Below are 24,846 nucleotides of genomic sequence, written 5' to 3' on the forward strand. Positions count from 1 at the left end.
TTGAAAGAACTATCCAATTAGTCCCACACCCGTGTCTTTTCCCTTAGCCCGACAATTATTTCCTTCTGGAATGTTACGATTGAATCTATCTCAGCCACCCTTTCAGGTGGTGAATTCCATATCGTCATGACTCACTCAAGTATTCCTCCAGTTACTGATTCTCGTGTCATTGCAAATAATTTCTCCTCACTTAATCAAAACCCTTCAGGATTTTGAACATCTCTAACAAATCTAAGAACAATCCCAGCTTCTCCAGTTCAGCAGACTTTGACAAACAGCCATATCAAAATGTCTCTATTAGAGCTTCACAATATAAGCCCCTTCACATCACACCCTGCTAATGCTACTCAGTAGCAGTCATTATAGGCAAACAAGCAAAGCCAAGGTTGTCACTCCCACTCAGAATAGTAATCAGCTTCTACTTGATGTCTCAACGAAGCTGCATTTAGGAACACAGGACATTTCAAGTGCCATTGTACAAACAGGAACAGGAGAAGGAGTAGGCCATTCAGGCCTTGGACACTGTCCCATCATTCCAAAGATCATGACTGATCCGTTTGTGTTGAGTTCCATATTCCCATCTATCCCTGATAACCTGAGATAGATTCTTGTTAGGCAAGGGATTCAAACACTATCTTAATATGGAGTGACTCTGCTTTCACTGCCTTCTAGGGCAGAGTTCCAAAGTCTCAACCGTCTGAAAGAAAACAATTCTCAACTTGGTCCTGTAAGGGCAACTTCTAATTTTAAAATGGTGCCCTGGTGCTCTGGATTCACCCACGAGGTAACATTGCTTCAATGCCCACCTTGTAGGATCCTATATACTTCAATCAAGTCACCCTTTGTTCTTCTAAACTCGAGTGGAAACAACAGCATCTTTCCTACCTACCCTCATAAGACAGCCTGTTAATTCCAGGTACCAATCTAGTAAACTCCTCTACTTTGACGCATTGACATCATTCCTTAAATGAGACGACCAAAACTGCGCAATATTCGAGATGCAATCTTGTCAATGCCTGGCACAGCTAAAGCAGAACATGCGTATTTTTATGGCCAATTCCTCTCATAATAAAGGACAGCGTTCCATTGATTACATGCTACATCTGCAAACAGACTTTGTGATTCATGCATGAGAACACCCAAATCTCTCTGCACCTTGGCATTCTGCTGTCATTCTCCATTTACGTAATACTCAGCTTCTTTATTCTTCCTGCAATAGTGAACAACTACACATTTTCCCAAATTATATTGCATCTGCAAACCCCATACGTCTTCTTCACAACATAATTTCCTACCTATCTGTGCTGTCTGCAAGCTTAGCTACCATGTCCTCGCTCCACTGATCCAAGTCATTGATATGAATTGCAAACAGTTGAGGTTCCAGCACAGACCCCAGCGGGACTCCAGGCCAAGACAGATCCCATTGTAATTTTGGTTATGTCAGTCATTTAACCAACACACCTGTGACATGATGAACAACTTTTGTAAACAATCTAAAATATTGCCAATTCACCAGTTAACCATGACTTACTGAATGCAGACATGTAAAATTGAGTATTCAGAGTGAGACTCAGAACTCGAAGATGAAGCATCAAAAGTTAGAGCAGTTGGGAAAGTTAACCTGGTTCACTAACCATTAACTGGTTTTTGATGATTGGAGTCCACAAAATGGCGAGGATTTTCTATGGTGTATTTCAGATCCCGTATGGTGTGTGAACCTCCTCCTTCACCCCACATTCCTTTCTTAGCAGCTTTTGCTTGATCCTCAAGTTCACAAAGTCGGGTTTGATCAGGACTAATAGAAAAATGCAACAGCATTAGCAGAATCTTGTATACCATTCCCCTCCCAGGCTTCTACCAGAATAGTAGTTGAATCTGGGAAGGATCTATTATGATTATGGTTTTCCTACAACTTGTGTCAGCAGTAGATCAGTGGTGAGTCAGCAGGTTATGGGTTCAAGCCCGTCCCAAGAACATAAAACCTAGGCCAGCACTCCAAAGCAATAGAGAGAGCAAGTTGCACTCTCAGAGATGCTGTCTTGCAGGTTAGGAGTTAAACCAAGACACCATCCATCCACTCAGCTGGCTACGCAGAAATTCCTCCTGCTATTTTGAGATGGAAGGGAGGGGGGGAAGCGAGAAGGGAGGGGGGGAAGCGAGAAGGGAGGGGGGGAAGCGAGAAGGGAGGGGGGGAAGCGAGAAGGGAGGGGGGGAAGCGAGAAGGGAGGGGGGGAAGCGAGAAGGGAGGGGGGGAAGCGAGAAGGGAGGGGGGGAAGCGAGAAGGGAGGGGGGGAAGCGAGAAGGGAGGGGGGGAAGCGAGAAGGGAGGGGGGGAAGCGAGAAGGGAGGGGGGGAAGCGAGAAGGGAGGGGGGGAAGCGAGAAGGGAGGGGGGGAAGCGAGAAGGGAGGGGGGGAAGCGAGAAGGGAGGGGGGGAAGCGAGAAGGGAGGGGGGGAAGCGAGAAGGGAGGGGGGGAAGCGAGAAGGGAGGGGGGGAAGCGAGAAGGGAGGGGGGGAAGCGAGAAGGGAGGGGGGGAAGCGAGAAGGGAGGGGGGGAAGCGAGAAGGGAGGGGGGGAAGCGAGAAGGGAGGGGGGGAAGCGAGAAGGGAGGGGGGGAAGCGAGAAGGGAGGGGGGGAAGCGAGAAGGGAGGGGGGGAAGCGAGAAGGGAGGGGGGGAAGCGAGAAGGGAGGGGGGGAAGCGAGAAGGGAGGGGGGGAAGCGAGAAGGGAGGGGGGGAAGCGAGAAGGGAGGGGGGGAAGCGAGAAGGGAGGGGGGGAAGCGAGAAGGGAGGGGGGGAAGCGAGAAGGGAGGGGGGGAAGCGAGAAGGGAGGGGGGGAAGCGAGAAGGGAGGGGGGGAAGCGAGAAGGGAGGGGGGGAAGCGAGAAGGGAGGGGGGGAAGCGAGAAGGGAGGGGGGGAAGCGAGAAGGGAGGGGGGGAAGCGAGAAGGGAGGGGGGGAAGCGAGAAGGGAGGGGGGGAAGCGAGAAGGGAGGGGGGGAAGCGAGAAGGGAGGGGGGGAAGCGAGAAGGGAGGGGGGGAAGCGAGAAGGGAGGGGGGGAAGCGAGAAGGGAGGGGGGGAAGCGAGAAGGGAGGGGGGGAAGCGAGAAGGGAGGGGGGGAAGCGAGAAGGGAGGGGGGGAAGCGAGAAGGGAGGGGGGGAAGCGAGAAGGGAGGGGGGGAAGCGAGAAGGGAGGGGGGGAAGCGAGAAGGGAGGGGGGGAAGCGAGAAGGGAGGGGGGGAAGCGAGAAGGGAGGGGGGGAAGCGAGAAGGGAGGGGGGGAAGCGAGAAGGGAGGGGGGGAAGCGAGAAGGGAGGGGGGGAAGCGAGAAGGGAGGGGGGGAAGCGAGAAGGGAGGGGGGGAAGCGAGAAGGGAGGGGGGGAAGCGAGAAGGGAGGGGGGGAAGCGAGAAGGGAGGGGGGGAAGCGAGAAGGGAGGGGGGGAAGCGAGAAGGGAGGGGGGGAAGCGAGAAGGGAGGGGGGGAAGCGAGAAGGGAGGGGGGGAAGCGAGAAGGGAGGGGGGGAAGCGAGAAGGGAGGGGGGGAAGCGAGAAGGGAGGGGGGGAAGCGAGAAGGGAGGGGGGGAAGCGAGAAGGGAGGGGGGGAAGCGAGAAGGGAGGGGGGGAAGCGAGAAGGGAGGGGGGGAAGCGAGAAGGGAGGGGGGGAAGCGAGAAGGGAGGGGGGGAAGCGAGAAGGGAGGGGGGGAAGCGAGAAGGGAGGGGGGGAAGCGAGAAGGGAGGGGGGGAAGCGAGAAGGGAGGGGGGGAAGCGAGAAGGGAGGGGGGGAAGCGAGAAGGGAGGGGGGGAAGCGAGAAGGGAGGGGGGGAAGCGAGAAGGGAGGGGGGGAAGCGAGAAGGGAGGGGGGGAAGCGAGAAGGGAGGGGGGGAAGCGAGAAGGGAGGGGGGGAAGCGAGAAGGGAGGGGGGGAAGCGAGAAGGGAGGGGGGGAAGCGAGAAGGGAGGGGGGGAAGCGAGAAGGGAGGGGGGGAAGCGAGAAGGGAGGGGGGGAAGCGAGAAGGGAGGGGGGGAAGCGAGAAGGGAGGGGGGGAAGCGAGAAGGGAGGGGGGGAAGCGAGAAGGGAGGGGGGGAAGCGAGAAGGGAGGGGGGGAAGCGAGAAGGGAGGGGGGAAGCGAGAAGGGAGGGGGGGAAGCGAGAAGGGGGGAGGAAGCGAGAAGGGGGGGAGGAAGCGAGAAGGGGGGGGAGGGGAAGCGAGAAGGGGGGGGTAAGCGAGAGAGAGAGAAAAAAAATCGAGGTGGTGGCATTGCCTGTAGGCCTTTAACTAGGTAGCCATTCAAACTAGAGGGGAAAAGCTTGGCAGCAAAAATGAATTAAAGAGAAGTGTGAATTGGTACGGTGCTGTGCACTCCTGTGATGGATGATAAACAGGTTCCCAACCCACATCACCAATTCCCCACACAATAAGGATTCAAATTTTAATAAAATCACTGGAGATAGCACATCCCCACAGGGAGAGAGAGAGAAAGCCAGCTTTCCATTTGAGAGAAGTGACATGCTGTCAAGCATATGTTAATGCAAATATATGGTCGCGCATTAATGTTCTTAGAATGAAAGATGGAGATGGGCGGGGCGGGTGTGGTGACAGATTAGTGAGGAGAGAACTGATAAATGAGAGAGAGCTGCAGCAGTACAAGCAGTTTTGCCATGAGTTAGAAACTGTGTTTCTCCCAAATTATCTCCTGTATACAAAGGTAGCAAGATAGAATAAAATTACAATCACCCACATAAATGCAAATTCTATCCTACTCGAACAAGATGCCTGCAAGCTTCAATTTCCAGATTTTTGTGGATTGAACTTTGTCATTTAAAGTGATTGAGGGAAGGAATACCATGTTTTCCTTTTCATTAACACAGCATTCTGAAATTTCTCATCAAATCATATTCGAAACAATATTCATCAACATCAAAACACAAAAAAACCAAGGAAAATGGAAGCAAGGGGGGCAACAAGTTGGTACTTCAAGCCATTGCTTTTTTTTAAATCTTGCCGTTTATAAATTAGCAAATCCAATGTTATTCTATGGATTACAGGGAACAGGGAACATATAAAAGATCCTTTCAATTTCTTCCAATTCATCAAGAGCATGTTTTTTTTAAAAATTACTCACTTTGCTCCTCGAATTCCTTCCCTGCGAACTGCAACCAATCCTTCTGTTAACAACGATTCTGCAATGTTCTCTCCCGTTGTATCTAAGTTACCAGAAAAATGTTTTTTAAAAATTTCAGCGTACTGATTCAGAAAACAACAAGAAAACATTAATCTAGAAAACAAGTAGCAGCCTTGTTGGAACATTTAGCCAGCAGCAATAGTCAATATAATCACAAATTTCTAGATTGGATTGGATGAGTTAAAGGTCACAACAGCAGAGAGAGCTCATGGCATGTGGGAGGGCCTGGGAGCAATAAGCCAAATTGTCTTCCCCTGCCACCACCACCCCCACCGTCTCCCTATGGTTCATGCTCATATTCCAAGTAAACAGGCTTCTCAAAAACAATTCTATTTTTGCATCAAATGCCATGGCATTGGTTCCAAACATATATTTTAATAAATTCTATTATTGATGCAAGAGTTACATCTAACAATCCACCACTGCCATAAACCCAACAACCATGAGTATAGCAAGCACACTGGAATTAGCAACAAGTTTACAAGATAATTTACGGATTTAGAGAACTCTTTAATACACAAAGATGAAGCTCAGTTAACCCCAAATATGGATATTTTAACAGCCAGGTGGTTTTCCATCTGGAGAAAAGGAAAATCATGGATAAATCAGCAACAAAAGCTAAACAATTGGTGATAGCTGCTCAATGGGTGAACGGAATTTGATAGAAACCAAAGGAGAAAATCCAGTTACCTTGGAACCTGGGACAGAAAGCAAACGTTCTGTACATACATGGGTGTGTACGAGAACATGCATTATGTTTACTCCCCTTTGTTCTGCTCTTTGTAAATGATGTTCATCAGTCGGACCCTTCGGTTCAGATAAAACAATTCGCACCCAAAATATCTTTCTTGTGCCTAGATGCTCCCTGACCTGCTGCATGTTTCCAGCAGTTTATTGTTTTTTAAACCTGTGGTCTTCATATTTCAATCTGCCCCTATCTTCCTCAGACCAATTGTTGCAAGATGACTACTCTGTACCTCTTGTACCGCTTTAGGAACATAGAAACAAGAGTGAGCCACTCACCCTTTAAGCCTCTTTCACTACTAAATGAGATCATGGCTAAACTGTACCTTAACTCCATCTGTCTCACTTGGCTAGCAAAAATGTATCGATCTGAGATTTAGATTACATTTTGAGACAACTTGGCAGGCTAAAATTCTTAAAGATAAAAATAATGAATTTGCCAATTTAAAGGCTTTTTGCCATTGTCTCTTCAGTATTCTTCGATTTTTACCGTTAACAGGGATTATACCCAAAATTTCTTGATGTCAACTTTAACACCGTGTTTGATATTATTAGACTTCAATTTGATCCCACTTCAACTCAATCAGCATACTTGCATCACAAGGTAACTCATTCAACTAATTAAATACATTTAACAAGTCAGCGGAGCTCAATGCTCCAAAAGAAACTCCGAACACCCATTAAAAATAGGTTTGCACTGCACCAAAATCTGCACGGTTCCACACAATTGCCAACAACTGCACAAGGCATTTCACAGCAGAAAAGTATTTAAATAGAGTCCTTGTTAAATATGTTTGGGACTCTCAAAACAGCTCAAACTGGAGATACAATATAGAATCTACAGTGCAGAGGGATACCATTTGGCAATTGAGTCTGCACCGACAATAATCCCATCCAGGTCCTATCACCATAACCACACGTATTTATCCTCCTAGTCCCCCTGACACTGAGAGGCAATTTATCATGGCCAATCAACCTAATCCGCACATCTTGTGTGGGAGGAAACCGGAGCACCCGGAGGAAACCCAAGCAGTTACGGGAAGAACATGCAAACTCCACACAGACAATGACCCAATGCCGGAACCAAACCCAGGTCCCTGGCTCTGTGAAGTAGCAGTGCTAGCGGCTGTGCCACCGTGCTGCCCATAATATGTAAGTTAACAGTGAATTTTAATACATGGAAATGGGGAAAGGATGGACAGGCAGGTCCTCCTGCAGGACAATGCTATCATTGAGGAATTTGACAGAGCAAGCTGATGAATCAGAACTTAACATTACTCACACATGCAAAAAGCAGGAATTGTATTTTCCTTTGCCACGCGGTCTTCCCTAGCATCATCCAAAGTAATTTAAAGAGCAACTCAAAACTCCCCCACAACTTTACATGACAATCAAGCAAACATCAGGAGAGCATGAATACACCCTTAAATTCATCGGTAAGTGAATTTAACGTCCACATCCTCCCACCCTTGTTAATCGCTGTATAATGGAAAGTAATGCAAGGGCGTCCCTCAACACAGGAAAGAGAGCCTGATACAGCAGACAAATTACAAGGCGAAGATGAAAACTTTTAGCACCAGCCTTTGCTTTAGGACAATGAAGCATCATTCCAACAACTCGCTTAAAAACACATTTTATTAATTTTTGTAACATCTGAAATTTGGGCTTATGGTTCTTTTTATATTTTTAAACAAATTATATTGCAGTTTTGAAACAAAAAGAGACGAGCAAAGCACCAACCTATTAATCTTTTAATTAAAAGCCCTACTAGCAACATTGGTTAAAGATTTGGGGCTTGGTACCTGCTTGTCACATTTTGTGCAAAAAAAAGGCAACAATCCTGGATGCCATCATTGATTATTACATTTGCCTGAGGATTACTTAATATCAACTCTTGTCTACTTGCATCAAATGAAGTAATGAAAATTGTTTTTCACAGCCTTGAAGTAAGGCAACTGGGAGGCATATGACACAGTAAACTGTATAGAAAAAATAAAATAAGTTCCAAAATAAATTGACAAAAATCAGTCTAAACCAGTAAACCACATTAATGCTCAAGTCAAGATGTTCCTACAACAAAATGGACCAGAAATTAACTTTAGCCTAGGAGTGGAGGCAAAAACACAAGAATAATTTTAAATAATTGGATTCCATGATTTTATTTGGGGCCGAGTGGAAAACAACCATACTTCCAAGGAGCAAAAGAGCAGCCCAGCCTGCCAATAACTTGGCAGCAGCAGAACATAGGGACCAGTTAAAGCAGAAACAGCATAACAAATGTGAGAGAGTATTGCCCTGAAATAGAATAGAAAATGCTGGAAATACTTAGCTGGCAGGGCAACATTGAAGGAGAGAGAAACAGAGTGAACACTTCAGTTCAGTGATCTTTCATCAGAACTGGGAAAAGTTAATAGATTGTACAAGAACAAAGGGAGGTTGGTGATGGGGGTGGAAGTCGGGAGAAACTGACTGACAGAAATATGGACGGCACGGTGGCACAATGGTTAGCACTGCTGCTTCACAGCTCCAGGGACCTGGATTCGATTCCTGGCTTGGGTCACTGTCTGTGTGGAGTTTGCACATTCTCCTCGGGTCCAGCGTGGATTTCCTCCCGGTGCTCCGGTTTCCTCCCACAGTCCAAAGATGCGCAGGTTAGGTTGATTGGCCATGCTAAAAAATTGCTCTTAGTGTCCTTAGATGTGTAGGTTAGAGGGATTAGTGGATAAATATGTAGGGATATGGGGGTAGGGCCTGGGTGGGATTGTGGTCGGTGCAGACTCGATGGGCCGAATGGCCTCTTGCTGTACTGTAGGGTTTCTATGATTCTATGAAGTTCTGACACTAATCAAAACTGAACAGGTCTCAGCCATATAATACTCAATTTGAAGACAAGAAACATGTAAATTACTGTTAATGATTGATTAAGACAATTAGGTTACTAAACTGGTTGCCTGTGAGAATTATCGGAACTCTTGATAAACAGGAATGCTTTTTTATATTTTCACTGGTAATATTTTTTGCTAGTGAAGATATTCCTATGTAATAGGCAAACGGAGATCTCACTTTTTATGATTACATACACCCACGGTTTGAAGATACATTCACCGGGTAATGTTTCTCTCTCTTCCAATATACAGTGACTGAGGTGGAGATAGTGTGATGTGCTTTATTCAAAATCTTCACTTTGTATAAATAGTTCACTAACCTTTGCCCAGGTAAACCGTTCCATATTCACGACCCTGAGGAGGTTTGTACTCCACAGTGAAACAAACCTCTTTTCCAATCAATTTCTTCCTGAGAAACTCTCGAGCTGGCCAAGCCCAAGGCTGCAAGAGGGGACAAGAAATATTGTACATGAGTAATAAGCTTGTGGAATAACGAAGGTAAGTCAATAACAGATCCAAGTGACAACTAATCGATTTCTGAAAAGGAAAACTACAAATTTAGTAAAATTAGTGACATTACAGACTTGATGGCCAAGGTTTATTTTCCCTTAATTTCTAAGAATTTATTTGCCAATTATGTAGCGCTATCACTGAGCAGCATGTATATAACAATACATATATATATTGGCAAATCCTGACCAATGTCTCTCATATTAAACAGAATTACTTCATTAAAGGCTAAGGCAGCTTTATCCAAGACTTGAAAAACAACAAAACCAATTATAAGCAGCAGTTTGGCTCACTTCATGGCATTTTCACCCCAAATCAAAAGGTAGTGGGCTCTAGTCCAAGATCCGAGTTGATATTTGTTTCAGTACTAAGGGATAGTGCATCGCTGACTCGGCCAGCATTTATTGCCCATTTCTCTGCAAAACTTCAGAACCGTGGTTGTGGGATCGTTTAGAAACAGAGCAGCAGCAGGGGACCATTTGGCCCATTGAGCTCAATTGAACCATTCAATTAGATCGTGGTTGATCATCTAACCTCAACAACTCTTTCTTGGACTTTTTGCTAAGATCAAGCATTAGATCAAGCCGAAGACAGGGTGCAGTGCCTTATCTTGTCAGCTTGGATCTTGTTTGTCTCTCTTGTGGGGCCATGAATTGGATTCAATTTGAATTTGGTTTTTGGAGCAAGGAGATGAGTTCAGGTCCACCCTATCGACTCCAAGCATTGGCTTTGTAACTTGAAGATTGGAGTAAAAAATGTTTTTAAAACTTTCCCACACTATAGTCATATCCCTTGATGTCATTAGTATCCAGAAATCTATCAATTTCTGTCTTGAACACAATGGTTTCCCCGACAAGCTTAGGCTCTTCTTCCCACGCCCCCACCCCACCCTGCTGAGAATCGCATCCTGGCAATTTCTTTTTGCACTACGTGCACTTGTGTCTAATAGCCGAGTCTGAACCTTTCCCGTTTACTCACTCATTCAGCACTTCACATTTTTTTCATTAAATTCCGCCCATTGTGTCAATGCCAGCACTCTGCCAGAGTCACTCACTGATTTCCATTTGACTCCAGGGCTGGAATTTGCAGGCCTCTTGAGTAGAAAATTCAACGATCCACCACCAAGTGAAGTTCCTCATCTCAGTCTTAAATGGCCTACTTCTTATTCTCAGACTCTGTTCCCTGGTTCTAGACTCACTAGTCAGCGAAAACATCCTATCTACATCTACCCTGTAAGAATTTTCTAAGTTTCAATGAGATCACCTCTTATTCTTCAAAACTCTGGAGAATACTGTCCCAGTTTACTCAATCGCTCCTCATAAGATAATGCAACCATTCCACCAAGAATTAGTCTGGTGAACCCAGAAGTATAGTTCCTGACCAGAACAAGCTCCCCTTTCTGAAAAGTCCTCAACTTCGCACTTCCTGCTCTTCTGGCAATCTGTCCCTCTTGGTTCTGTTCAACCACCTCTCTGGTCTCCTCCAGCCGTAGCAGGTTGAACATGGTCCTCAATTTCCAGTTGAGCATCAATGAAGCCGGTGAGCAATTGGCTGTCGCGTGTAGCGGTACACACTCAAATTTATTTATCCACTGCCTTAGTGACCCCTCCCCTTGCAACAAGTTCAGAGACTGTTCAAGGTCTGAACAAATTCTGCCAGACCATTTGTCGTAGGTTAATATGGTGCCAACCTCAGGTCTAATTCCATGCCGCTCCATGTGCTCAAGAAAGTCTTGTGCCACAAACGGGTCCATTGAGACCACTTGTTTTGGATTGCCAAACTGAGCAAATATTTCAGAGTTTGCCTAGCGTTGGTTCCACCGACGTGGACTTCATAGCCACGACCTCTGGCTGCATTCACGAAGAACATCTGCCCTTCCACGAGACCCAGAAAGTGAAAATTATCACTGATCCATCGGATTTCAAAACTGCAACAATTGAGGTGGCCCATTCACTGGTGGTTACTGGTTCCAATGTGCCCAATTCAACCTCCACCTGAGGCCTAATAGCACAAAACACCAGATGTGCCTTTAAACATCTTGGACAAGCATTCAGCTTCAACCGTAATTTAACCTTGACATCCTCCATCTCTCCAAGGGTTCCTTGAAAGACATCTTTAAACTTTTACAAAATGTCTTGTAATCTCGTGTCTGAGTCATAGAATTCCTATAGTGCAGGAGGAAGCCATTCGGCTCAATCAAGTCTGCACCGACAACAATCCCACCCAGGCCCTATCCCCATAACCCCACGTATTCACCTTACTAAACCCCTCACACTAAGGAGCAATTTAGCATGGCCAATCAACCAAACTCACACATCTTTTGGACTGTGGGAGGAAACTGGAGCACCCAGAGGATACCCACCCATTCTCCCTGTGTCTGCCTGGGTTTCCTCCAGGTGCTCCGGTTCCTCCCACAGTCCAAAGATGTGCGGTTAGGTGGATTGGCCATGCTAAATTGCCCCTTAGTGTCAGGGGGACTAGTTAGGGTAAATGCATGGGGTTATGGGGATAGGGACTGGATGGAATGGTGATTGGTGCAGACTCGATGGGCCGAATGGCCTCCTTCTGCACCGTAGGATTCTATGATTCTAACTACCTTCACCAGTACATAAACATCGAGGGGTACCACTTGCTCTGTATTTATATGTGATCTTGGCAGGTTTTAATGGCAGGACTTTAAACTTAACCTTGTATACTTATTTGGGTATCAGGGACAACACCACCCTGATATCAACTTCCATTTTCACAGTTTTCCCTTACAGTTAACGGAGAAGCTAGAAACGATCAGCTTCACCCCGTACCGACTGTCTGTTTCTGCTGCAGACCCGGCTGACTCTCTATCCTCTCCATGGCTAGCAACATGAACCTTTGGTTTTGCCCTTTTAAAAACTCCCTTTTGTCTTCCTCTCTCTGGGCTTCATTGCACCCGGTAATTCCGGGCAATGTGACCAACACGCTTGCACTTGCGACATTGGGCCCCTCGTGTCTGGCAATTCAACCCCCTGCGGCCTATCCTGCTACACCGGTGGCATTCCGCTGAAAGCACCGAACCCTGCAGGGCTTCCACTACTTTGTGTGCCTGGCCGCTGACACCCAACTGTGCAAGTTATTTTCAGTCAATAACGTCCGCTGGAGGTTCTTGCTGAAGGAACCAGCTGGTCCTGTAAGGCATCCTGGAGTGCCTTTCTGAACTCGAAGTGCTCTGCCACGAATTAAGCAATGAACTCCCCTTCGTGTTGATGATACACTTGCTACTTTCCAGTGTGCAGGAACCTTTCATGAATTTTGAAAAATAAACACCAATGCATCCACTATGCTATCTCTGTAGCCACTACGTTCAATAGTCAGCACTACCTCTATTAACAAATTGATTTTTCATTTTCCCCAGCCCCATGATTCCCTCACATTTCTGAGATTTTTTGTATGAAGACAGGCACAAAGTAATTAGCTGTCTCTTCACATTGCGTTTTTGCTGTCTGGCATTCATGTGCCGCAGCTTCACCAGGTTGACATCTCATTTTTAGATATGCCTGATGCTGCTCCTGGCACCTACATTTTTGGTTAACCCAGAGTTGATTCCCCGGCTTAAGGGCAGCTCGGTGACACAATAATTAGCACTTCTCCCTCAATGCCAGGGACCCAGGTTCCACTCCAGCCTTGGGTGACTGTGTGGAGTTTGCATACTCTCCAAGTGCGTGGGTTTTCTCTGGGTGCTCTGATTTCTTCCCAAAGTCCAAAGATGTGGTTAGGCAGATTGATCATGCTAAATTTCCCCTAGTGCCCTAAGGTGCGCAAGTTAGGTGGATTATCCATGTAAATGAGTACGATTATGGGGACAGGGCAAGGGGGTGGTCCTGGGTAAATTCCTCTTTTGGAAAGTCAGTGTAAACTTGATGGACTGAATGGCTTCCTTCTGAACTGTAGGGATGCTATGGTTCTCTATGGAGCCCCACTGGCTGGACTAGGATGTATTGCCCATCCTTAATTGCCTCTTATCGAGTGCCTTTTTCAGCCATTTCAGAGGGCATTTAAGAGTCAACCACATTGCAGCGGATCTGGAGTCACATGCAGGCCAGGTTAAGGTTGACAGATTTCCTTTCCTGAAGGACATTAGTGGTAATGGTAGAGTGCGGGATATGCCAGATCACAAGGTTAAATACAAATCTGCTGCTGTTGATGGCCCACACACTTCTTGGATGCCCAGTTTAGCATGATGGCAGCACCTCAACAGAATGGAGGGAATCCTCAGATGGACTTAATCTTCACAAGGGACCGATGTGGCTATTCCTATCAATGCTGTCATGAAAAATATTGACTACAAGCAAGTAAAAACCTACCTCTATTTCCGTGGCAGGGTAGTGGTGGTCTCCACTGGAATGCCCCTCTATGCTACCTTGGGCACCAAATGCATTTGATGGGAACATTAAAACTTTATTCTACCAACACAAATCATGTGCAACTTTTAGTGATGACTTTCAAAAAATCAAAACACATGCCAGTCAAGGCAGCCTACATGAGAATCTACTTACAGTGACTGAGGTAGTTTGATTATAAATCAGCCAGAAAATCCAAAAAGACATAATCCTGTGACAACTTCCTTTGGGCAGCTATCAACAGTGCTTCTCAACTCTTAACCACGTGCTGGACAGTAGTGACCACTAAACACAATAGACCTAATTGTGGAGCTCAAGTAGAAAGTGTAATGAATGGGTCTAATTAAATCAGGAATATCCACATGACGATAGCAAGCTGGTTTCTTTGTAGCCCCTCAATCTCACATATCAAGTTCCTGGCTAAGATCAAGTGTAGTATGGATTGGATGCTGCGCTTGGTTGAGTTCATTAGGTTACATTTAAGCTTCATTTGAAGCAATTTTTAAAAGCGGCATCTCGGCCTTTTGGCTAAGATGCAAATGAGATCAAGCCTTGGAGGTGGTGAGTCTGCACCTACTCCAATCAGCTTGGCTTGTGTAGATCAGGCCCAAGACAGGAGTGGAGGCCCTGTCTTGTCAGCTTGGATTGGAAATGTCTCAACTTGTTGAGACTCTGAATTGGACTTGATTTGATTGAATTGGAAAAGTATTTTAAAAAATCAAGTTCCAATAGAACAGCTAGTACAGCTTTTAGTTATCTACTAGTCAAGCCACAACAGCTTGAACTGAAAATCACTTCATATACAATAAATTACTAAACAACTATTTTACATAAAGGGGTCAGTTTAGCTCATTGGCCGGACAGCTGATTCGTGATGCAGGAGCGATGCCAACAGCGCGGGTTCAATTCCTGAAGTTATTCATGAAGTCCCTGCCTTCTCAACCTTGTTCCTTGCCAGAGGGAGATGTGGTGATCCTCAGGTTAAATTATCACCAGTCAGCCTATGGTCCTCTGGGATTATGGCGACTTTACCGTACCTATATATATGTATGAAGCCCAGTAGCTTTCACTGTTTAATGGGGCGGTACAGTGGTTAGCACTGCTGCCTCACAGCTGCAGGGATCTGGGTTCGATTCCCAGCTTGGGTCAGTCTGCGTAGAGTTTTCACATTTGCCCCGTGTCTGTGGGGTTTCCTCCGAGTGCTCCAGTTTCTTCCCACAGTCAAAAAATGTGCGGGTTAGGTGGATTGGCCATGCTAAATTGTCCATAATATCCCAGGTTGTATAGGTTGGAGGGATTAGTGGGATGAATTTGAGAGGTTGGGGAGGTGAGGCCTGGGATGGGATTGTTATCGGTGCAGACTCGATGGGCCAAATGGCCTCCTTCTGCACTGTAGTGTTTCTATGAAACTGTATAAACAGCAATGGAATGGAAAAACCTGCCAACCATGCCACGAAATCTTTAATAAGTACCCAAACAATGCTTACTGCATTCAGTGGGAAAACATTATGTTAGGGAGGTGATGGCCTAGTGGTGTTATCGCTAGACTATTAATCCAATAACTCAGCTAATGTTCTAGGAAGCTGGGTTCAAATCCCGCCACGGCAGATGGTGAAATTTCAATTCAGTAAAAATATCTGGAATGAAGAATCGACTGATGACCATGAAACCATTGCCAATTGTCAGAAAAAACCCATCTGGCTCACTAATGTCCTTCAGGGAAGGAAATCCTCCGTCCTTACCTGGTCTGGCCTACATGTGACATCAGAGCCACATCAATCTGGTTGACTCCCAACTAGGGATGGGCAATAAATGCTGGCCAGCCAGCAACACCCATGTCCCACAAATAAAATTTTTAAAATGTGCATCATCCCAGCAAAGAAATGCCAAATTTAAAAGTTTTTTCTTGGAATTTACCTTCACTACAAACATCTCAAGGGTGCAAATTTAAGACAGAGTTGAGGAGGAACTTCTTCACCCAAAGGGTTGTGAATCTGTGGAATTCCCTGCCCAGGGAGGCAGTTGAGGCTATCTCATTGAATGTTTTTAAGGCAAAGATGGATAAATTTTTGAACAGTAAAGGAATTAAGGGTTATGGCAGGTAAGAGCTGAGTCCATGAAAAGATCAGCCATGATCTTATTGAATGGCAGAGCAGGTGCGAGGGGCCAGGTGACCTACTCCTGCTCCCAGTTCTTATGTTTTTAGAAGTGTGCACAATCTCTTTTGCTGTGTCTCTTTAATTAATGCAAGGAATCTGCGGCCCATGCATATTATAACCATAGCTATCACTATCAGGCATGGCATTAGGACATAGCCAACTCAATGTAATGTACTCAAAACAACATTATATTCCAAAGATAAGTTATGTCAGCAAAAAACCTCAAAAGATACAATGATATTTCCAATGCAGTTGCTTAAATCAAACTTTACAATGCAACAAGCCCAAGTTGTTTTTAATCATCCCGTCTGTTAACTGAACAGCAGCAGCCCCCTTCTTTCCTCCCCCTTCATGTACCCCCTTACCCTCAAACATTTTCTCCCCCTTCCTTTCCCTTTCCTCCCCCTGCAGATCCCTCTTGCCCAAATTCCCACTCTCCTTTCCCAGAACCCCACCCCTCTTTCGCTCCCTCCATCCATCCCCACCCTACCTTTCCCTCCCCACCTCAATCTCCACCCTCCCTTTCCCTCCCCAACCTGGACACCAAAGCTAAGTGATTTCCTATGCACACTTGGCCAGGACCCATTATAACCCGAGTTCAAGTGAGTTGGGAGAACTTTGAAGCACCAGAGTAACACCAAATTGAATGTCACAAAAATCAAAGCTACAATTATTTTGTTGCTTTAAGCTATTAGTGTTTCATTTAAAACCTCCGATGCTATAATTATTCCAATCAGTTTCTACATGTTCGCAGGATAAAGCAAAAACTTGACAGCTTGAAACATTTCCTAAATCTCTACTAGATAGTTTGGTCTCCTGTATTTTCTCGACTTGTCACATGATAGATTATTCAAGTCTTTAAAACATGTATGATCAGTAAATGCATAAGTATTTTAACATTGTAAACCTCCAATTTTACCCCACTTATGCAACTTTTACCAATTACTTTCTTTAGAAATTTAAAAAACACTCATCTAAAACACAATACTTCTGATCAACTTGCTAATCAGAAAGTCTACATGTGACGATGACCAACTCCAACATCCAAATTGCCCAACACTTCAACGCAACCTCAAAGACAGGCTAACTTTCCAGTTGTGAAAGATATTTCACGTTCGCACATCTTTTACATGGACCAGAGGTGATCCATCTTTCTTCTTTCCCACCCCCCAACCAAATTTTGGACAGCGCCTCTTTGGCCTTGTTTGTCACATCAGTGCAGACCCAATTTTTAGTATATCCTGCACTTTGTTCAAGTAACCGCACTATGAACAGGCACACATTAAGAATAAGATTTCACCTCATCCGGAGTTTCCTTGGCTTCAGGCTGATTTGGAGCAACACGTCGTGCCAAGGCACCAGAACGGATGTTACTGAGGTTAATCTGCCGCTCAGGTGGGGGTCCTCCTCGTGGCTGGCCACGAACTATGATTGCACTACCTGAAAGCACCTAAAAGACAGAAGAAAACAAGAATCTCATTATGAAAACATCTTTGGTAATAGATGTGTTACAGTAGATTCTGTTTATTGGTCCCAGCAGAATCTCTACATGCCATTTTAAAAATCTCAGCAATGAAATAAGTATCACCACGAGGAAGAAACATGCATTTGCACTTGCAGACCTTAGCACAACAGAGTTGCTGATGTCAGCTGCATCACTATGGGTACTAGCACACAGATGTGGAGGGGGTGGCTGCTTACAGAGCACTAGGTGTGGGTCTCCACTCTTCACAATAATGCACTGTGCAAGGGAATGTGGCCAAAAAATAAAATTACTGCAAATAAGTGTAAATGGAAAAAGGAACCAAGGCTAATGTACTCATTGGTTTTCTCTGTGAATTAACTTCCAAGCTAGTCACACACAGCAAAAAGAAAATTCAGGAGTGATAAGCCACCATTCAGCCCATCAAGAGTCATTTTAGGACCTCAATTATCTTATTTATATACCCTAATCATTAAACTTAACCTCCTCTAATCCCAAACATAATTTGTATGTCCAAAGATGTGCGGGTTAGGTTGATTGACCATGCTAAAATTGCCCCTTAGTGTCCTGGAATGCGTAGATTAGAGGGATTAGCGGGTAAAATATGTGGGGATATGGGGGTAGGGCCTGGGTGGGATTGTGGTCGGTGCAGACTCGATGGGCCGAATGGCCTCTTCCTGCACTGTAGGGTTTCTATGATTTCTATGATAATGCAAATTAACCATCTGGTTGCTGCTGCAAGTTCACTTCATAATGTAGATAAAAACAGGACCCCTTTGAGATGTCTTACTTACTGTCCATTAATTTCATTGTAACTTTTGTTTTTCAAAGAGGCTGACGCTGAAATCAAGTATGGAGTGTAAATTAGCTCCAAAAGGAGAAGTTAGAAAAGCTAGTGCTCTCACAATGAGAGCAACGAGCTCCAAAACAATCTTCCCTTCAAATCCCAATTATGTGACTCACCCAGCCCAGGCTGTAATTTACTACATGGCACTGACAGCATTCAATGATAAACTGTATTCCAAATACCACTCAGACACAAGTTGTACCGGGCATCCAAAGAAAAAATCGCCTTAGTTGTATCATTTAATTTAGGGCAAAGTCATAACCACCACATTCAAGCTGTTACAGGCAGTAATCAAGTCACCAATAAATCTCTTCCAAATGTGCATCAGTCTGAGGGGCTTCCAGGTCTAATCCACAGCATTTGGAAAACTTAAGTATTTTTATTCAGATGACACATCAGTTCTTCTACGTTTAAGAAATGGAACAGAGAACAGTAAACTTTATGCTATCCAACACTACCAACCGGAATTCTCTCATCACCATAATTGTTACCAGTGCAATTCTTTTACAACGCTGATCATTTTCAGTGTTCAGATAATGCACTATTTTATTAAAAACTAACAATATATTCTAAATCTGCAAAGTTATGCTTAGGTTTTACATTGAAATTCTTATATTATTGGACTAGTTTTGGTCATTGGACCTGAACAAAGATACTGTCTGCCTCATCTTGTCATGTGTCTGGTGTAATGAAACACCTCATTGATCAGCACCACCCATTCCGCAAGCATGCCAGAAAACAATCTACATTAATGTACATTGTACATGCAAGATCAACAGCTACGCAAATTATTGGCCTCCAGTTAAAGCCACAAGGATCCAAATACAAATTGATGTAATTGCTACAAAAATGCCACTTGAATGAAGCGAAGCCCTGCAAGAATTCAATTCAGATGCACCAGAATACCAAAGAATTTTGTAGCCTCAATGCTTTCAGGCTTCAGCAAGGTGTCACAGAGTTAATTTCCCCAAGTCAGGGAACAGAGAAGGAAAATACTATTGTAATTTTATGGCATCTCTTCTTCAGGGAGCAGCATGCTGGGCACAGTGGTTAGCTCTGCTGCCTCACAGCATCAGAGCCCAGGTTCGATTCCCGGTTTAGCTCACTGAGTGTGTGGAATCTGCATGGGTTTCCTCCGGGTGCTCCGTCTTCCTCCCACAGTCCGAAAGATGTACTGGTTAGGCGCATTGGCCATGCTACTTGGGAATGCTAATTTCATTGCATTGTTAATGTAAGCCTACTTGTGACACTAATAAATAAACTTTTAAACCTAGTATTTACTTAGGAAACATTTGCAGAAGCTTCTCAACAGCCCCCTGGAGCCCCAGCAAATCTGAAAATGTGCAAGAAAGGTTTTGTGGGGGAAGGAAAGAAAGATGGAAAGGCAAAATTTACAAACAGGAGCTCAAGCAGGATGAAACTTCAAGATCATTACTATTTCCGGTTTATTAAACATGATCAACCACTATCTTTGAATGTATACATTTTCCAGCCAAGAGATCTTATGAAACACAGGAGGAAGCCATGCATCTTGTGTTTGGAAGTGATGAAATAAAAGTAGAGGGATGAAGAAAGAACAAATCAGAGAGTCACGCATCACTTGAATCACATTTCCAGATAATAGTGAAAGATGCACAGGTTTGGGACCTAAATGCCTCTATTACCACTCCCCTCAAATCAGGCTCTACTGCATCCTGGATAAGGAAGGGGGAAAATATACGACATGAAAAATTGGGATCATCTTTATTTTTACACACATTATATTACAAAAGTTAACAGTCCATTCCTGCATATTAGTTCAAAATACTTGCCAATAAAAGTACACATTTACCAGTAATAATTTTAGAAAGACTTTAAAATCTACTGCAATTGTCTGCTGTGGATATATATTTCGTAGACTGGAGTAAATCCAGAGAGTTAATTTTTACTGCCTGGCATTTTAGAGTTGAAAGCTAGTCTTTTGGGATTCAACCCCCCATTAAGTAAACAGTAAGTAATTGGTATACACTCACTTGCTAAAGCTGAAGGAGATGTGAAACTGGACAGGAATGTGCTGAAATAGATTGACTCAATCCTTGAACAATTATTTTGAATCTGGATTCACAGTATAATACACAGGATACATCCAAAGAACCGTAAATCAAGAGGTAACAGAGGAGGTGGGGGAACGAAAACATGAGAAAAGTACTCAGGGAAAACTAATGGCACTAAAGGCCCCTATAGGTACAATATCCTTGGACCTCATGGTCTGCATCCTAGGATCGCAAAGGAAATAGCTGCAGGGGTACTGGATGTATTGGTCATAATTTTCCAAAATTCTCTAGATTCTCTTAAGGTCCCAGCAGATTGAGAATTCGCAAATATAGCATCTCCACTCAACAATGGAGAGACAGAAAGTAGGAAACTATAGGGAAGTTAGCTTAGCATCTGTCATTGGGAAAATACAAGAATATTTTATTAAAGTGGTAATGGCAGTACAATTAGGCAGAGTTAACATGGTTTTTGGGAAAGGGACATCACGTTTGACATATTCATTAGAGTTCTTTGAGGATGTGCCAAGCAGGAACCAGTAGATGTACTGTATTTGGATTTCCAAAAGACATTCAACAAAATGCCAAATAAAACGTTACTGCACAAGATGACAGCTCACGGTGTTAAGTATGATATATTAGCATGGATAGAGGATTGACTAACCAACCTGAAACAGGATCCGGATAAACGTGTCATTTCCAAACTGGCAAACTAAATGAATGCCAGAGGGATCAGTGCTGAAGTCTCAACTACTTATGTATATTAATGATTTGGATGAAGGGACCAAGCATGTCGCAGCCAAATTTCCTGATGACTTTGAAAGCAAATTGTGAGGATACAATGAGTATGGAAATGGAAAGTGTGTAGGCAAAAATTTGGCAGACAGTGTAGATTATCCACTTCAGCATGAAGAATAGAAAAGCAGATTATTTAAATGGAGAAAAGGTAGCAGAATGCTATGGTGCCGAGGAATCTGGATGCCCTCGTACATGAATTGCAAAGGGTCAGCATACAGGTAGCAAGTATTTAGGAAGGCAAACTGAATGTTGGTCTTTAGTGCAAGGGTAGGTGGAGTACAAAAATAGAGAAGTTTTGTTACAGCTATATAGCGCATTGGTGAAATGTACCTTGAGAACTGGGCACAGTTATTAAATGAAGGAGATAGTCATCCACTTCAGGAAATGTAGTGGAGGCGATGCCCCCTCTATATCAAAGGTGATGAATTAGAGATGGTCGAGTGTTTCAAGTTTCTAGGTGTTCAGATCACCAACCTGTCCTAGGCCCTCCACGCCAACACTGTAGTTAAGAAAGCCAATGCCTCTACTTTTGCAGAAGAAAATTTGACACGTCCACTATGACTCTCACCAATTTTTACAGATGTACCATAAAAAGCATCCTTTCCGGATGCATCACAGCTGGGTATGGTTCCTGCTCAGACTAAGACCACAAGAAACTACAAGTGGCTTTTATGTAGCCCAGTGCGTCACCGCAAACCAGCCTCCCATCCATTGACTCCATCTACACTTCCTGCTGCCTCGGGGAAGCAGCCAACATAATCAAGGACCATCCGCACCCCGGGCACACACTCTTCCGTCGTGAAAACACATACCAACTGACTCAAGGACACCATCTTCCCTGCTGCCATCAGGTTTTTGAATGGTCCTATCACAAATTAAGCTGATCTTTCTCCTCACCCTGTGACTGCAACACTATATTCTGCACCCGATCCTTTCTTTCTCCTCTATGTACTCTATGAACAGTATGTTTTGTCTGTACAGCACACAAGAAACAATACTTATCGCTGTATTCCAATAATAATACATCAATTCAATAAAGAGGGATATCCGCATTGGAAGCATTTCAGAGAAAGTTCACTAAGTTGATTCCAGGGTCAAAGAGGTTGTCCAATGAGGAAAAGTCGAGCAAGTTGGCTGGAGTTTAGAAGAAAGAGTTTAGAAGAATGAGGGGACTCGGGCATAAAATTCTGGTGGAGGGGGTGGTTTGACAGGCATCTCCCATTTAAGATAGAGATGGGGAAGAACTTGTTCTCTGAGAGGGCCATTCATCTTTGGAATTCTCTTCCCAGAGAGCAGAGGAGGCTGGGTCACGGAACATAATCAAGACTGAGTTAAGACAGAAGCAAGAAGGTGGAGGTAAGGTCAATCAGATCACCAATGACTTCATCGAATGCAAAAACAAGTTCAATGGGCCTAACGGCTTACTTCTGTTCCTATTTCTCCTGGTTTAAAAAAAAAGAGTGCAAGCAGTTTTCATTAACATTGAACACGGAATTCAAGCATCCCATTCTTGATTAGTAGGGTATAGATGCAGGTTGTGGACCACACATTTCTACCTGTACAATTATGACCTTATCTCACTTCCTCAACCTTAGCCCACAAGTGCATGGTGGATGGTATTCAATGCACGAGTACAATATATATTGCACGCTTTGGAGGCCAGTTAGAGATGAATAGCAACACAACCAAGTCACCCTAGTTGCGGCAAATACTTGAAGACAAGGTGAGCAGAAGGAGTATGGGCAAGTACATTTTCGTACAAAATTATATAATCAGGACGAAATGTCCAATATACAAAAGCGTAGAATCCAAGAACAGATTGTGATGATACACATTTGCAAATTGATCAATTTGACCAGCTAACAGTAAAATCCAGAATTAAGTGGGTTAATGTGGCTACCAGTGAAAGGGATTTCAGCTCTGAGGATAAATTGGAGAAGCTGGGGTGGGCCTCCTTAGAGCAAAAGAGATTGAAGGGAGACATTATAGAGGCTTGCAAAAAATATGATAGGTTTGCACAAGATAGAGAAGGAAACCGCTTCCTTTAGCTGATAGGACTAGTGAACACTGATTTTGGGCATGATATATAGGTAGGATGCAAAGGTAATTTTTTTTAAAAAATGTAGTGAGTGGTATTGACCTGGAACCCGGTGCCCACAAGGGTGATAGAAACAGGGACAATCGTTGATTTCAAAGGTACTGGAAAGAAGAGTGGATTTTCTGAATTGCTCCAAGGAGAGCCAGCACAGACACACTGAGCCAAAAGGATTCTTTTAGAGAATGACTCTAATCCCAAACCAATTCCACAGCAGAAAGATACTCCAACTCTGCAATAGTTTTCTTACCCACCTGCTGCATGGAACTCGTCTTTCTATAAGTTTTGGGCTACGGTGCATTACAGTATGGCATGGTGAGATAAGTTAGAAAAACGCCATACCAATGGTTGCATTTTTTCATTCCTGGATCGATTAATGCATTTCCTTCAGAACAAAAGCAAATCATTTTCTTCTACTTTTGGCATTTACATCCAAGTGTTAAAAGATATTGAAATACATTTTGGGAAGTCACAACAATTTTATAATTATGCGCCTCAACCACCCACATAAATATGCCACGCTGAATTGTGCACTGCTCAAATCAATGCCTTAAGCAGAGAGAGCCTGCAGAATCAATGCAAGCTAATACGGGCAAAGCACCCAACTCTTAACAGTACGCCTGCACCATCTTTCTCAGTGTATAACACAAAAGTGAGAGAATAGGACCCAATAGTAACAAATCATCTGTAACCATCTGGAGTTTATCCGCACCCTGAAATCATCTGTCCGCAGGTTTTGCTTTTCGTGTCAACCTACATACTTACTATATGTAGACATTTCACTTCCCATATTCAGTTTCTCAGCCTTTTCTCAGACCCCCCCAAAACCCAGCACAGCATCAGCCAAATATCAGCTCTAGTCTGTAATTTCTAGTTTTTCTTTAAAACGAGTACACATCTCCCCAAGTCCATACGACCATACAATTTTACCCATTCCACTCTCCAGCCTCAAGTATCTTTTGGCAAAGCTAGCATTTTCAATTACTGATTTTAGGCAATTACAGTGCTAGCCATGAAAACAAACATTCCCCAATAAATCCATTACACACCTTATAAACAATGTGGTAGTGACATAACCCGTATTATTTGTCTCTACACCATGTGCACATTGGGGATAATTAGTAGTTTCAGTTTAATAAATAGCATATTGAAGATGACTAGAATTGTTACATAGAAAAATCTGCAGGAATCTGAAACGGACCAACACTTAGAATATGGCATCTTACAAACAATGATCACAAATTACTTGTGCATTGCACCATAAGTTAAAGGCTGAATGATGTAACCAGGCTACATTAACCAGAGTCTGTGGATTATTGAAGCACATTAAAGGGAGTTTTATTCATTCACTTTTAACACAATTATACTTTCGGCTTGGGATTGACTGCTAATCACGGATATTACAACGCCAAAAACAGAAAAATATTCATTTCCCCAGCTCTGACCTCTCAAATATAGATTCACTAACCAAGATAATTGTGCTTTCAAGGAATAAGTCAAGAAATTATATTACCCAAGCATTAATTCAAAGATACATATCCCTCAGGGAAATCGATTATACCATGAATTAGGGACTGGTCTTTCACCCAAGAGCTGGATTCAAATTCTGTCCAGATACAAGAATAGCCTTCTGTCTGCCAACTTCTATGAACTTATTTCAAATAAAGGAGTCTCTATTACAGCACTTATGGCAATCACATTTGGAAAGGTCACTGGACAAGAGAAAGGGAAAACACATCATATCACTACAG

The 24,846-nt window shown here is 44.0% G+C and overlaps 1 protein-coding gene across 1 annotated transcript in view; it reads right to left on the minus strand.

The window, feature by feature from the left end:
- The window catches only part of snd1 (staphylococcal nuclease and tudor domain containing 1), a 909,008-nt gene that overhangs the window by 877,286 nt on the left and 6,876 nt on the right, over positions 1-24,846 (minus strand). Inside the window, exons 2-5 of the mRNA XM_078235739.1 lie at positions 17,143-17,292; positions 9,121-9,241; positions 5,112-5,193; positions 1,635-1,795 (exon numbers count right to left, since the gene is read on the minus strand). Of these exons, the coding sequence (XP_078091865.1) occupies positions 1,635-1,795; positions 5,112-5,193; positions 9,121-9,241; positions 17,143-17,292 (514 nt within the window). The remainder of the gene's footprint in view (positions 1-1,634; positions 1,796-5,111; positions 5,194-9,120; positions 9,242-17,142; positions 17,293-24,846) is intronic.

The sequence above is a fragment of the Mustelus asterias genome, chromosome 19 (assembly GCF_964213995.1).
Source record: "Mustelus asterias chromosome 19, sMusAst1.hap1.1, whole genome shotgun sequence".
NCBI classification, from domain to species: Eukaryota; Metazoa; Chordata; class Chondrichthyes; order Carcharhiniformes; family Triakidae; genus Mustelus; species Mustelus asterias.